Source organism: Pygocentrus nattereri, chromosome 9 (genome assembly GCF_015220715.1).
Source record: "Pygocentrus nattereri isolate fPygNat1 chromosome 9, fPygNat1.pri, whole genome shotgun sequence".
Classification (NCBI taxonomy): Eukaryota; Metazoa; Chordata; class Actinopteri; order Characiformes; family Serrasalmidae; genus Pygocentrus; species Pygocentrus nattereri.
The window spans coordinates 22548327-22563819 of record NC_051219.1 but is presented as its reverse complement, the minus strand read 5'-3'; the positions used below and the strand labels follow the sequence as shown (position 1 = coordinate 22563819).

Sequence of the window (15493 nt, the reverse complement as noted above, 5' to 3'; positions counted from 1 at the left end):
TAGGAGACCAGGTTTCGTGGTCACACGGGCCTGATCACTCTGGATGTCTGTGTCTTTGAGTTGGTGTGCTGTGATCTGGTGAAGGACGGTGGGACCCTGGAGAGTTAAATCGATGGATGCTGAGACGTTTAGCCTTGGTGATGGATGACCTTGGTTAGTGGGGGAGCTGGTGTGTTGGCTACTGGAGTAATGGACTTTGAGAGAAGGTCTTGCTCAGGAAGGTTGGTCAACAGTAAGATGTTAAGCTTTGTGCTAATTGCTTTATTGCTATAAACGGTACATCTGCTGCACGAGATGATTCCAGTAAATCCTCAGCCAGATTCTGTTTCAGCTTGTGTGATATTGTTTGTGTTGTTGCTGCAGCTAGACTCATCCATCCACTCCGCCCACTTACAGTTTCATCATGGTTGGGTCCTTTTGGTGTATTTTTGTTTTGCCACTGTTCTGTTGGTGGATTTCTATCCAAGGTGTTCTGTTCGTGGATTTTAGGCCAATGTGTTCTCCTATTTATACATTTTTAGCCAGGGTGTTCTCCTTTCTATAGACTTTTAGCCAGGGTGTTCTCCTGTCTATAGACTTTTAGCCAGGGTGTTCTCCTGTCTATAGATTTTTGCCAGGGTGTTCTCCTATTTATAGATTTTTGGCCAGGATGTTCTCCTATTTATAGATTTTTGGCCAGGGTGTTCTCCTATTTATAGATTTTTGCCAGGGTGTTCTCCTATCTATATATATTTTAGCCGGGGTGTTCTATCTATAATATTTTTAGCCAGCTTGTTCTCCTATCTATAGATTTTTAGCCAGGGTGTTCTCCTAACTATAGATTTTTAGCCAGGATGTTCTCCTATTTATATATTTTTAGCCACAGTGTTCTCCTTTTGGTGGAATTTTAGCCAAGGTGTTCTCCTAATGGTAATTTTAGTCAAGGAGCTCTCTTATTGGTAGATTTTAGCCAAGGTCTTCTCCTATTAGTGGATTTCTGTCCAGGGTGTTCTCCAAGATTTTTAGCCAAGGTGTTCTTTATTGGTGTATTTTTAGCCAATGGTTGATTTTGAAATAAGTATTCTTCTGTTGGTTTATTTATATGCACGGTATTCTTCTATTGGTGGGTTTTAATCAAGGATGCTCTCTTATTGGTGTATTTTTAGCCAAGTGTGTCTATTGGTGGAATTTGTCCAAGGTGTTCTCCTATTACTGAATTTTTAGTGTTCTCCTTTTGGGGGATTTTTAGCCAAAGGTGTTCTGCTATTGGTGGACTTCAATCCAGGGTGTTCTCTTATTGGTGGATTAGTGTCACATCCATCCATTTTGTAAAATCTTTTATTTTGGTGTAACTTTGGCACTAAATTAGCTACTGGTGAAAGCAATACGTTTTGTAACACCATTGATTTTCGCTACCAGCGAAGATTCTTTCACTGTTCAGTATTTCTATCTGCGACTGTATCATCAAGTCATTAACCTGATTGCAGCAGAGTTAATGACTCCACTTAACCAGACAGTGACTCTGCCTTAGCTGCCTCTTGATCAGTATCACCTCAGTGGAGGACAGTGTGTGGTCACTGCTGTTCCTATCCATGCAGCTTTGTGTTGTATGTCATTGTTTTTGTTGTAAGGAGTTTGCCCAAAGGTCCTCTGCTTTAGGGTCTTGTTCTCGTTCCGGTTCTGTTTTACTGATGGGCTCTTGTGATGGAACAGTGTGTTCTGTGTTCTGTCTGTTCTTTCTGGGCTTTTGACCCAGTTATGATTTATTCTCTCTGCGTCGACTCAGCTAGAGGACCAGTCTTCCGTCTGTTCCACAGACGCCCATGCCTACGACCTCATTTCCTGTTTCCTGCAGGCACCCTAGTTGGAGAAATGTTCTTTTCTTTGAGGGACTTTGCATTGCCTCTGCTGATTATTAAGGTAATATTTCATGTATCAGTATTATTGCCCTCTGTGTGAAGGTACATTGTAAATAACAGTGATGCAGTGAAATGAGAAATCTGGGAAAAAAAAGCTGAAACTGAAATTTTGTTTTTTGGAATTAGCATAACAAACACAATGAAGAAAAACATACTCTTATTATCTACCAAAAGTGTACATGTATAATTTTAATATATTACATAAATTCTACACTCATTTTGTGTGTTGAAATTGAAATAAAGGTGAATAAGATCAGGATTCAACTTACCTGCCTTTACCAAACCATACTGAAAGATGATTGTAAATATAAATTGTTTGTATTTATTTGTATCAGTTCTAGATGTGTGTACAAAATTAATTACAAATAGAACTAAACTTATCTATCGGTACTTAGTATTTTACATCATTTACACACAATTTGTAGCTATAAACGTACATGAAGTAGTGAGATCCTGCTGGTGTGGGTTTCCTCTTTTTCAGTTACGCTCTTAAAACTGATTTGTTTCTTTTTGTGGAGATAGCTGACCACAATGTTATACTGACCTGCAGGTTCACTGCGTCGCTCAAACAAATCAATCACAATGGTGATCATGAGTGATCATGAGTCCTAACTTAAATTACGTAAGACTTAATCTCCATTTTAACGCATTAGTTTTTGTTGATATAAAGTTTGCCAATCCTGTTGCAACACTTTGCCAGCTCTTGCTGTGCTTGCAGTGGTCTGTATGGGGAAAGGTAATGAAATATTAATGTGAGTGTGGGTTAGGGGATGAATTGGTTTGCCCTGCAGCATAGTAATAAGTCTGGGGGGTGCACTCATGCATGTTCCTTCTTTAGATTGTGATCAGTGATATCAGTGTTTCCACTGAGCGTGACATAGATAACCTGTTAATTAGCATTTGCTGAGATCCTTTAGTGTTGAGAGCCAACCTTCCTGTCTCTATGAGACTTGCCGGTCATCACTGCTGTCCTTAGTGACATTCTGAGAGAGAGAGAGAGAGAGAGAGAGAGAGAGAGAGAGAGAGAGAGAGAGAGAGAGAGAGAGAGGTGGGGACAAAAATTTGTTGAGCGTAACGATTGCTTGATTCTTCAGACAATGAACACCAGCCCTGCGGTTTCTCTGAAGGGGAGGGAGGGAGGGAGGGAGGGAGGAGGGGAGGGAGGGAGGAGAGAGGCAGAGGAGGATTGGCGAGGGAGAGCAAAGGAAGGAGACAGAACAGAAGGCTGCAGAGCAGAATTCACTGGAGGACAGCAGCTTTCACATCCTTGATCCTTGGGATCCTTGGTTACAGTTTCTGCTCAAATTCTCCGACCGAGCCTAGAGCGATCGTCCGGAGCAGAGATTAAGTTTTTCTCAAATTCAGCAGAGGAACACTCCAGATATCGCCTAATGCTCAGGGGAAACGATACTGCGAAGCCTGGATTTGACTGTAGGATTTGCTCCCAACTTTCATTTTTAAACGTTTCTGGAAAGGCTTCCCCAAGTCTGAGAACTAAGTTACGGTAGAGCCGGACTCTTGCTTGAGATGTTAGTTTCTAACCCTATTGAGTGAGTTTAGTGTGGATTTATCTCAAAGCTTTGCTTCTGCTCTTCTGATCAGAGGAGGTTTGAGGTAAGCTGGTGTTTATGCTCTCTGTAGCGGACTTATCAAGTTTGAGTATATCCGGGGTTGACAAAAGGGGTGCGTAATTGATGCTGCACTCTAGTGCCGGTGATGGAAAAAATAGAAAAAGCAGATAACAGCTGCACTGAGCTGTGGGAACTGGCCCAGCTCTCTCTGCATTTAATGTGTTATCATGCAGCTTATGCACCTTTTTGGTCATGAAAAGCGCTGAGCGAATTTGGCAAATGCAAGTCATGCAAGCCGGGCCACTTTAGCTCCTAGCAGAGATTTAATCAGGATCCCGTCTGCACACACTTAGACTGAAGAAAATTGTCAGCCCATTTGATTTAAGAGTTTCCAGAATGCTGTTAAGTCCCTCAAGCCCAGTTGCGCTGACTTTCAGCTAGAAATTTTGCAAGACTCCAAGAAGCTTCAGGCTTTTATGCCATAACATAATTAGCATTTAATTAGTTGCTATAAACTGGAGCGTTAATTGCTACTCTGGGTGTGTTGCTTGGCAAGCGTGGCATGTGCCTTCAAACACCAGGATCTGCAGGGACGACTTCTTTGATTTGCGTGCAAGACTTGTTGTGAGCAGAGAGACAGGGACGACATGGGTCTTGTTGTTGGCCTAATGATCTGATCCCTGATTTTCTAAAGCTTTGCTTGCTCAGGAGAGAACCACCACCAGCTTGCTGATGTTTATTTCTTCGTCTTGCTGTCCGCTGCAGTCTGTTCTCATTAAGGAACCCAGTCAATCAGAGTGGATCTGCAAGCTTGCTCTTTCAGAAAAGAGGCAATTCCCTGATTTTAAGCAAGTAGGAGACTGCTTTTTTGGTGGGGGCACAAACACTTTCTATGTACTGTGGTTGTATTTCCATGCAGTTATCAACTTGTGCAGTGAGACTTGTTATTTGTCCAGTCTATTCAGGTTTTAATCTGAAAATGATAACCTGGAACATCTGAAGGAGTCCTTTTGACAAGAATGAGAATCTGCAAGTGTGGTCTTTTAGAAATTACTGGTTTTAAGCTTTTCCTGGGTCACTGTTTGTTGGAGGTTGATTGGAGATTGACTCCAGTGGGTACTTCTGTGGAACTATAAACCTGTGGACTGCAGTGCAGTGGTGTATTCTGGTCTTAATCAGGAACTGAGAACCTGCACCAACTTGGACAGTTTTAATCTTTAGGCACAACTTTTGAACCTTTCCCAAACAAATGTGGTTATTGTTCAGAACTTATGAAACTCATTTGGATGTAATTATGAACACTTGGACTGTTCAGGAGAAAAGGTCATTTGTACAGTGGTCTTAATCTGAAACTGGAGTGTTTGATCTTTACACAATCTTCTGAACCTTTCCCTTGCAATTCTGTTGACTGTTATTCTGAAGGAGCCCAAGCTTAACTTCCTGTAGCTAACAACAATAATCCATTTTAGTATTTAATGTCCTGCTCTGGAATGCCTGCTTCTGGACTCTATTTAACCACCATGACCACTTGACCATCAAACCCAGACCCCTGCAACCTCTGACCTGTACCATTTTTCTTGTGTGAGTTCTCGGGCACTGGTGCCCCTCTCTCTGCCGGGACGCTGTCACCCCTGCCCTCCTGGTGCTTATGCTCCCGGCACTGCTGGCCGAGGATGATGTGGCAGTGCCACATGTCGTCCTCTGGGTGCCGATGCTACCGGCTGCGGGGTTTTTCCCTCCTGAAGCGTTTCCCTCTGTCAGCAGGTGGAGTCAGCCGGCTGTTGGACCAGCCAGTGGGCGACTGGCTGGAGCACGTGGGCCTGCCGCAGTACGAGAGCAAACTGCTACTGAACGGCTTCGATGACCTTCGCTTCATGGTGAGTAACTGACGAGCAAAACACACATATGCACATCGTGAGCACTGTCTTTGTGCTTGTCGTCAGGGACATCCCGGTTTGATTTCAAAGAATCAGACATGTTCTACTAGACTGGTGCATTGAGCCCAATCTTTTGTTCGGGCTGTCCTAGTGGTGTCCTAAATGGGAATTATCCAAAACCATTCAAGACTTAAGTTAGCCAAACTAAAAGTGTGTACCAAAATATGGAGTAATTGTAGCATTTTTACATAATTGGCGACTTTATCATGCATAAATTGGATTTTATTTAACTTTAATGTACTGAAAATGTGAACTATTTGGCTAAAATATGTACAAAAATGTGTTAATTCGATACATTGGTGGTTACAGTGCAGGTCGGGAAATCCCTACCTCCCAAAATAATGTCTAAAGTGATGTCAAAACAAACTCAGTCACCTATGGTGGAAATATCTTGACTCTTCATTTCATTTGCTATTATAGTGCATTGTGTTGTTGAATGTGTTAGTTTGGGGCTAGAGTGTTCACATGTGTGTTAGCTCATGACTAGTGTGATAGTGTGACTAGGTTAGGGCTAGTGTGTTAGGTCAGGGCTAGTGTGTTAGGTTAGGGCTAGTGTGTTAGGTCAGGGCTAGCGTGTTAGCTTAGGGCTAGCATGTTAGCTTAGGGCTAGTGTGTTAGCCCATCACCAGAGTGTTGGCTCATGACTAGTGTGTTGGCTCATGACTAGTGTGTTGGCTCATGACTAGTGTGTTTGCTCAGTGCTAGTGTGTTTGCTCAGGGCTTTGTATTAGCTCATGACCAGTGTGTTAGCTCAGGACCAATGTGTTAGTTTATGACTTTTGTGTTAGCTCATGACCAGTGTGTTAGCTCATGACCAGTGTGTTAGCTCATGCCCAGTGTGTTAGCTCAGGACAAGTGTCTTAGCTCAGGACAAGGGTCTTAGCTCATGACCAGTGTGTTAGCTCATGACCAGTGTGTTAGCTCATGACCAGTGTGTTAGCTCATGACCAGTGTGTTAGTTTATTACTAGTGTGTTAGTTTATTACTAGTGTGTTAGTTTATTACTAGTGTGTTAGCTCGTAACTAGTGTGTTAGCTCGTAACTAGTGTGTTAGCTCGTAACTAGTGTGTTAGCTCGTAACTAGTGTGTTAGCTCGTAACTAGTGTGTTAGCTCATGACCAGTGTGTTAGTTTATTACTAGTGTGTTAGCTCGTAACTAGTGTTAGCTCATGACCAGTGTGTTAGCTCATGACCAGTGTGTTAGCTCATGACCAGTGTGTTAGTTTATTACTAGTGTGTTAGTTTATTACTAGTGTGTTAGCTCGTAACTAGTGTGTTAGCTCGTAACTAGTGTGTTAGCTCGTAACTAGTGTGTTAGCTCATGACCAGTGTGTTAGTTTATTACTAGTGTGTTAGCTCGTAACTAGTGTTAGCTCATGACCAGTGTGTTAGCTCATGACCAGTGTGTTAGCTCATGACCAGTGTGTTAGCTCATGACCAGTGTGTTAGCTCATGACCAGTGTGTTAGTTAATGAGTAGTGTGTCAGCTTATGACTTGTGTTAGCTTTCAACCAGTGTGTTAGCTCAGAGCTAGTGTGTTATCTAATGACTAGTGTGTTAGCTTAGCCCCAAGCCAACACACTGATTAGAACAGATCAATTTGTTTTAGTGTTAGCAAGTTTTTCTTTAACATTTCTAATGCAAAGAGGCCAATAGCCTTAATTCCACTATGTCACTTTATATCTCTAATATTTTACTTTTTATGTTAAAATGCTGAAAATGGGAGCTTTAATATATTAACAAGAACAAACTGACTGTTTTCAGGCACTTTATATTTTGGTTACACCACAAAATGTTGAATTGACATCTTATCAACCCCAGATATGATTTTTGTGAATTGTCCTGCGCACGTATTGAATCTGGTAGTGTTTCTGTTATTGGGGAACCATGTAAAGTCCACAACCTCAGTTAATTAAAGATCAGCTCATTATAGTTGAGTGTTTTGTGAGATGTTCCTCCTAAGGTCTCTGAAACCGACAAGTTCTCAGCCTCTCATGTACGGTACATGCTCTGAAATCCATGGTAGCAGACATTTTTTGATTAGCCTGTGTGATCTCGGCCCCCTCGGCTTTCATTCTGTTCTAAATTTTAACAAGCCGTCTTCTCCCACGCTCCATCACTCTGAGCACTCGCTCTTGATGTATATTAGATGTAGCATGAATGATTCCCTGTGCATGTCTGGGGTTACGGCTCTTACAGACAGCTCTGACTCGTTCGTCTCTTCACTAAGTCTAAATTTACCTGTCGACTCGCTGCTTGTTGAGAGGCACTCAAGGACTTTTTAAAGTCCTGCGAGATTAATAGAACCTGCACTGCATCTGTAGCAAACAGTCTTACAAGCAGTCTGAATGTATTACTGAGGTTTACAAAACCAGCCACTTCACTAAGTCCACCTCCTTGTTTCAGGGGTCAGAATCCCACAGGAACCCCACAGAGCAGGTGTTATTTGGGTGGTGGGTCATTCTCAGCACTGCATTTGTGGTGTTGTATTAGTGTGTGTTGTGCTGGTATGAGTGGATCAGACACAGCAGTGCTGCTGGAGTTTTTTAACACCTCAGTGTCGCTACTGGACTGAAACCAAAAACATCCCGCCAACAGCGTCTGGTGGGCAGCGTCCTGTGACCACTGATGAAGGACTGGAGGACGACCAATGCAAACTGTGGAGCAGCAGATGAGCTGTCATCTCTGACTTTACATGTCCAGGGTGGTATATGTGTTTAAATGTTTCTGCTCTATGTATATATCACTGAGTGTTATTTGCTGTAGTAGTGTATGACTGAATATATCAGCTGTAGGATTTTGCAGTGAAGCTTGTTTGGCAAACACAGCTGCTGCCAAGTCAGCGTCACTCAACAGGAACATAAATAAGACCATCATCAGTGTCTTCAGCAGAGGACACATGGACAGCTTCCTGTATTTCACCTTTTAAAGTGACAGTTTGCTCACAGTTTCCTTTTTTCAGTTTCGCCAAAACATTAGCCAGGATGTGTTTGTTGTGTGAAATGTGCCGTGAAAATTAAACAGTATAAATTAAACACTGTTTAACTTTTCGACTTAGTATTAAACGCTTCCTAAATCACGAAATGCTGCATAATATATCTATTTTATTATATCTATTCTGCATGGTGGAATTTCATCTCCATTCTCTTTTCCCCCCCTGGAGGAGAAAGAACATAAAGTCAAGCTCCTGCAGGCTGATTAAAGAGGTGATTTAGCAGCAGCTGCAGGAATTAGAGCAACTTAGAAGAGTGCTTTGTTGTCTATTCAGAGAATGTGTCCTAACTAGAACAGATAGGTTAGAGTGCCAACTGCTGTTCAGCTCAAACACTGCCAGAAAACAAAAGGCAGAGCTGATACTTAGAAAGATATAGAGTTGAACACAGCATAAGAGCAGTACAATACATTTGAGAAAGTACGTACATTAGTGCTTATTTAAGAGCTGTAAAAGGAGACCGCCTGCAGTCTGTGTTTGTAGACAGCGAGACAGTGGAAGTTGGTCCCTTCACCTGGACTCTAGGACAGAGAAGATTCTTCCATGAGTCCTGAAGGAAAGCAGGTCAAGCTGGACTTCAAGTTCGAATGTCTTGAGGTACAGATTGAGCATGCAGAAAATCAGATTTTGTCAGTAATCTGATCAACATGTTTACATGCTTTTGGGTAATCAGATTATGGGGAAACTCTGGGTCTACATGAGTCAGACAGTAATCATTTTTCTGCTTCACAACCAGTAAATAAACTTACAGAATAAGACATGACTGAAATGAAACGGAAAACTTCTTGCCTTTTTTATTTAACATGGCTTCACCTGAAAATATGAAAATACATCATCTGGAACATGAAGAAATTTTAAATCCTTCATTTCGTCAAATATGTACTCTGTTTCAGCGTGACTCCAAAAGTGTCTCGCAGCAACACTGCTCATCTGCGACACCGCCGTCTGTTTTCACACGTGCAGTGTGTTTATATGCACTTGATTACTGAAACTGATTACTGAGCTAAAATCCTGATTTCTTTATCCGATTTCTTAATCAGATTTCTATAACTTTCTTCAGTCTAAGAAATCAGAGTGTGCTGTTTACACAACCATTTTAATAATCAGATAATTGCAGAAAGAAAAAAAATGTTCGGACCATTGAGTGCGTGTGAAGGCATGCACTGCCACAGAGTAAAAGAGTCTTGAATAGAGGAGTTTATTTCCTCCTGACTCATAAATCTCTAAACTGATCTCTGCCGTGTTGTCAGACCACATGTTTTGGATTATGATGCCTCTGTCAGGAGTGGCGAGGCTTTGAAAGTGAGGACACACAGATTTGCTGGCAGTTATTCACTCTGTGTTTGTGCTGCAAATGAGACCATCATAACTGCTGTGAATAACAAATCACAAAATGGGTTGTGCGAATTGCATCCTATGGTTTCCAGTTTTCTAACAGTGTATTGCAACATTGTATTGCTGGACGATTAGATGCACAAAAAATTACAGAAGTGTGCTGGTACTGATACAGTGATCTCGGTAATGTGAAACCGATTCCCACACATTCTTCACTGCTGTCCACACCTCATGGACTTTTCTTCCCAACGTTTCTCAGCGAAGCCTTACATAATCTCAGCAGGTTTTAAGTTGTGAGTTTACAGATGTGTGCTTAAAGCAGATAAACAGGAGTAATAATAATTGTCATAATGTGTAGATTCGAGGTCCTGAGGACAGTACAGCAATCCAGCAGGAGGTGAATGAGCCCATCAACCTTTATGAAAGCTGTTAGCCACGCTGTACGTTTAGCCTGAGTGCTAATGTGGATTGATGGTATCGGAGATGAAGGCCTCAGCTGGCCTGGCGAGAGTTCTGCTGCGTTATAAATTACTTCCTCCACTGGCTCGGATAGGGACTGAGCCCCGCCCACCTGCAGTGCAAGAATAATGAGCTTGGATGCCTGAGCTTGTGTTTGTGTGACCTTGTGTACGAGCCAAGGCTTCATCACCCAACTAAACAGAAAATCGTTTATACCGTATTTTCCGGATTATACATCGCTCCGGAGTATAAGTCGCACCAGCCAAAAAAATGCACAGTAAAGAAAAAAAAACATATATACGTCGCACCGGAGTATAAGTCGCATTTTTTGGGGGGGGGGTTTAATAAAATCCAAGTTAACGTAACATGAACAGTTATTCAGATAAAAATGACAAACTATAACAAAGAACATGCTAACAAGTTTATCAAACCATTTTTATCAAAGTTTATATCACTCCAAATCATCAAATCCATTGAACTCTTCATCCTCAGTGTCACTTATGAACAACTCCGCTAACTCTGGAGGTGGACGAAGCGCCGCTTCCTCTTCTTCGTCGCTTTTGTCAGACTCGTCGTCAGTTACATTTGCAATTATTCCAGCCTTTCTGAATCCCAGCAGGATGCTTTCGGTTTTCACGGAAGCCCATGCTTTGCTGATCCATTCAATGACTTCCGAGAACGTAGCGTGGCGCATTCTCCCGGTTGCCGTGAAGTCCGTATTTTCCGGACTATAAGTCGCTCCGGAGTACAAGTCGCACCCCTGGCCAAACTATGAAAAAAAGTGCGACTTATAATCCGGAAAATACGGTACACGATTTCTGCCTGATGTAATGAAAAAAATATTGCTAATTAGCATGACACAAATCACACACAAGCCTCAGACTGTTGAGTTGGGTGAATTCCAAGTTCTCAAAATCCCCCCATGATTGAGTGTGTGAGAGGTAAACAGAGACTGATTCAGATCTCTACAGTGGTGATGATAGGAACCAAGGGTCGCCATGACTACAACACAAATATAGACATTTTATTTAATATCCAAAACTACCAGTGAACCTATATGTGTCTTATGAGTTTTAAATGGAATGTTGTTGATGAAAAATAGTGGAAAATCTGACATAAGTTTTCTTTTGGGACTAATTTGCCTCACAGCGCCCTGCATATTAATGTATCCCTGCAGCATGAATGTAGTTTAGAGCTGAAATTTTCTCTGAAATATCAATCATAAAACAGTGTCTCAGATATCAGGCAGTGAATTCGTAACCAATTCATGTAATAACTTTCTGTGATGGAGCTTTTAGAGGTGGGTCTCTGGTTCCTGTATCCACTATTGCGAACAATTCTGACTCTGACCCTGTTAGCCTCGTAGCTCCAGTGTTAAAGCTACAGATGCAAACTTCAGACATCAAATATGTCTCAGCTGATTAATTAAATTTAGAGTGAGCAGCTGAAGCTGTTTGATTGGGTAGGAGCTGCTGTTTGCAGGTTGGTGGAGGTAGGCGAATGCAGCCGTGTCTGTGTCAAGGTCAGCACTGGCTGGTTGGCTCAGTGCCTCAGTGTACTTCACCTGATTTATATCACAACAGCTGAGCATGCTCAGTGCAGCTCATTCATATGTCCATGCAAACTGGCTGATTTTGAAACTCCACTGAGGCTCCAGATTCTCCACTACCTCATACCTTGTACTTCCACTAGCTTGCCTCTTTATTAAAAACGCTGACCTTGTACATTCACTGGCCATTTTATTAGAAACACCCACCTTGCGCTTCTCCTAATTGGCCACTTTATTAGAAACACTCACCTTGTGCTTCCACTAACCAACCACTTTATTAGAAACTTACTGGAGTGGGCAGGGTTTATACTATTGATACACACTCTAATGAATTTGTCTCATTTTCCAAGAGGTAATAAATTCTCAGTGTTGTGATACTGAATACCCAGTGCAATCTGAACTCCAGCATTAAAGATCTTTCTGATGCTGAAATGTATATAAATATAAGCTGCGTATTCAGTTTCAGTCAAATATCAATCAGATTATTTTCCTGCAAACTGATTAAAAATGTATCAGACTGGAAATCAGAGAGCAGTGTAAACAGAGACAGACCGTGCCTGGGTCAGTTACTTTCGCTCTCTCTCGCGCTCTCTCTCTCTCGCTCTCGCTCTCGCTCTCTCTCTCGTCATTAGTCACAAAGAAACAACTTAATTAGGCTGTTTTATTGCACTTCTTTATTTAATCAGAGTACACTGTACTCCCCTCACCGCTGTGCTCTCTCTCAACATTCACTCTCTCTACAAATAAAGAAAAAAAGAGCTGTTAATAAAGATGTTTCTGTCTCTGTCACTCTGTCCATCTGTCTGTGAACTTTGAAGTTCACACTGAGACTGAAACACTCAGTTCTAGCTAACTTTACCTCACGTAAACCTAAAGTTAGCTGGATCCCAGACAGCCATTAAACTGTCTGAATTTGCTGTATTCCCTGCTGTCTGTCTGTTCAACCTTCTATTGGTCATCCTCTTCCTCTTTCACCTTTAGCTGCTCTGAGCTTCTTCTTCTCCACTGAACGGATTCTCATTATGTCTGTGTTGTAATGAGGAAATGTAAATAAGTGAGTTGAAGAACTGCTGATGTACTGATTTTGATTATGGACTGTGATAACTGAGTCACTGTGGCTGATATGTTTTGTGGGGATGAATGAAGGGGGCAGGGTTTATTACCTGATTATTACCTATTGACTGATGTGATTGTGTGTGTGTGTGTGTCTGTAGGGCAGTAATGTGATGGAGGAGCAGGATCTGAGGGAGATCGGGATTACGGATGCGTCCCACAGGAGGAAACTACTCAGCGCTGCTCGTACTCTACCAAAGGTTCAGTATACACTCTGCACTGCAGCAGGGTAGACTTATATCTAACTCTTTAGATTTAAAGAACCTTCTAGATCTTTAGAGAAGGCCTAAAGACTTCTGTGAAATAAAATATAATATGGAAGAAATAATTTTATTTCATTTAGTTTTGGTTGTAATCAAAAGGGTTAACATCTTGGAACGTCCACCAGAAAATCATCCAATCAGGATTTGTATCTGGGTAGATTCAGCTGAGCTGCTCTCCCATTGGTCAGGATATCAGGAGCTGTACTGAAGGCCTTACTTGTTTGATTAACTGCCAACATAACTAACGGAGGAATCAATGAATCACATTCAATTTCACAATGGGTGCAACCATCAAAACACATGGAAGATTTTTTACAAGCTTCAAATGTCTATTTAATCTAGAATGTCCAAAACATGTTCATGAATTGCCTTTAGTTTACCACTAATACGCTATTAGAAATACTAGCAGATATTAGCATTATAGTAGAGGTGTGTTTCATTGAATTTAGGCATTTATGACCCAAAATTGAAGTCCAAGCTCTAACAGTCACATTTCACCACTGATACACACTTTATGACATTATTAACTAATTAATTACTGACTAATTAACACTTATGTGGTATAGATTGAAAGTTAATATACACAATTAATAATACACAATTAATTACAATTGTCATTGCCAGCCTGCAGCTTTTGGAAGGGGATTACACTTATTTTCCAAAGTTCCCCCATAATGTGTGTAAAATATAAACAGTGTGATTCAAAATGGTTTGGTGTGAAATGGTTCAGATTTCTTTACAGTGATGGTGTTGGGATCCAGGGGTCACCATGACTACAACACAAATATAGACATTTTATTTGCTATCCAAAACCATGAGTAAAACTACATGTGTCTTCTGAGTTTTAAATGAAATGATGGTAAATAAGTGGAAAATCTGTACAAAATTTCAAGAGTGCTTCTAAACACGTTTTGTCCAATATCCTCTCAAAACTATCATAAAACAATGTATCAGGCAGTGTATTTATAACAATTTCATGTAATACCTTTCTGTAAGAAAGCTTTTAGAGGTGGATGTCTAGTTCCTTTCACCATCACTGTGAACAATTCTGACTCAGGAAGTTTCAATAACTGCATAGTTATTTAAACGTGTTTGTGTGTTTCCAGGTAAAAGCTCTGGGCTGTGACGGCAGTACATCTCTCTCTTCGTGGCTCGACTCATTGGGTCTGACTGAGTATTTGCACAACTTCCTCACCAGTGGATACCGCACACTGGAGTGTGTGAAGAACCTGTGGGAGCTGGAGATCGTCAACGTGAGGGAACCTGCACATACAGACACTATACAAGCCTATACAACAAGACTTTCACGCTGTTTTACAGAAGCTTCCTCTCTTTTGTCTTAAGATCTGGCAGCTCTAGATAAGATTGTTCACAAATTCGTAATGCAGAAGCAAATCTAATCTGAATTTAAGACTTTTATCTTATCTTACAGCATATTGTCTCTAGTTAGGAAATCTTAACCTGCTCGATCGAAGTCGACAATGTGCTGGCATATCTGTTTCCTAGCAACTGACCATAATCACACATCTGAAACATAAACACAATCAAAATAATGTTAAAATGTAACAGCTGTCATTACTGATGCAAAAAAGGTCAACTATATGATGAACTATAAGTTGGGAATACTGTAAAGCACCCCATGCTTTTTATCAGTGTCAGCGCTCCCCAGTTCCAGTCTCTTATTTCTCAAACACTTTTGCAGAGCGTGCTCACGTTATTCCTCCTGATAAACTCCTGAGATTTTTAAAACACAGAGTTAAAAAAGAAAAACATCCCACAGTGAAAGCAGCATTTTACAGTGTAAACAGCTGCCTAAAAACAACAGAAACAAACAGTTAAACAGAAGTTAGGACACTTGGAGTTTATCCCAGAGTTAGCACAGTATTTAGGAGGTTTAGCCAGGATGTTTGTGTAACACTGTTTTCTTATCTGGAGTTAATGATGAGAGATTTAAGAACTGTTATTCTGTAATAGCTACTGTCCTAAATTTAGTTCATACTGAAGTTGTCATGAAGACAAAACACATCAGATTTCAGAGTTAAGATGATTCTGTAATACAACCCTTGAAGAGATGTACAGGGTGTCTTAAAAAATATTTAAAAATTTTGTTGATTAGCTGAATAAAAAACTCTGAACTGCTTTTTTTTCTTTCCTAGCATCAGATAAAAAAGTGAAATTTTACATTGAGAGTTAGGGACTGAAGGTAAAGCTCTAAGATAACAGGTAGGTTTAGAGTTGAGTCTTAAAGATTTGAGATCGCAGACATTCTGAGGAAGTTAGTTATAAAGTTTTGGAGCAGTTATGCTGAACATTCTGCTGCCGACTGAGGACAGTCACCAGGGTGTTTTAGTCAGACATGTATTTTGTTAATACCCA

At 41.0% G+C, this 15493-nt stretch overlaps 1 protein-coding gene across 11 annotated transcripts in view; it reads left to right on the top strand.

Moving 5' to 3' along the window:
- The window catches only part of LOC108424985 (ankyrin repeat and SAM domain-containing protein 1A), a 109609-nt gene that overhangs the window by 78964 nt on the left and 15152 nt on the right, over window positions 1-15493 (top strand). For 8 of the 11 annotated variants that reach the window (XM_037541177.1, XM_017693353.2, XM_017693349.2 and 5 more), the window contains 3 exons: window positions 5231-5346; window positions 12956-13054; window positions 14224-14370. In XM_037541177.1, the coding sequence (XP_037397074.1) occupies window positions 5231-5346; window positions 12956-13054; window positions 14224-14370 (362 nt within the window). The remainder of the gene's footprint in view (window positions 1-5230; window positions 5347-12955; window positions 13055-14223; window positions 14371-15493) is intronic. The other 3 variants (XM_017693347.2, XM_017693351.2, XM_037541180.1) reach the window with 1 other exon arrangement.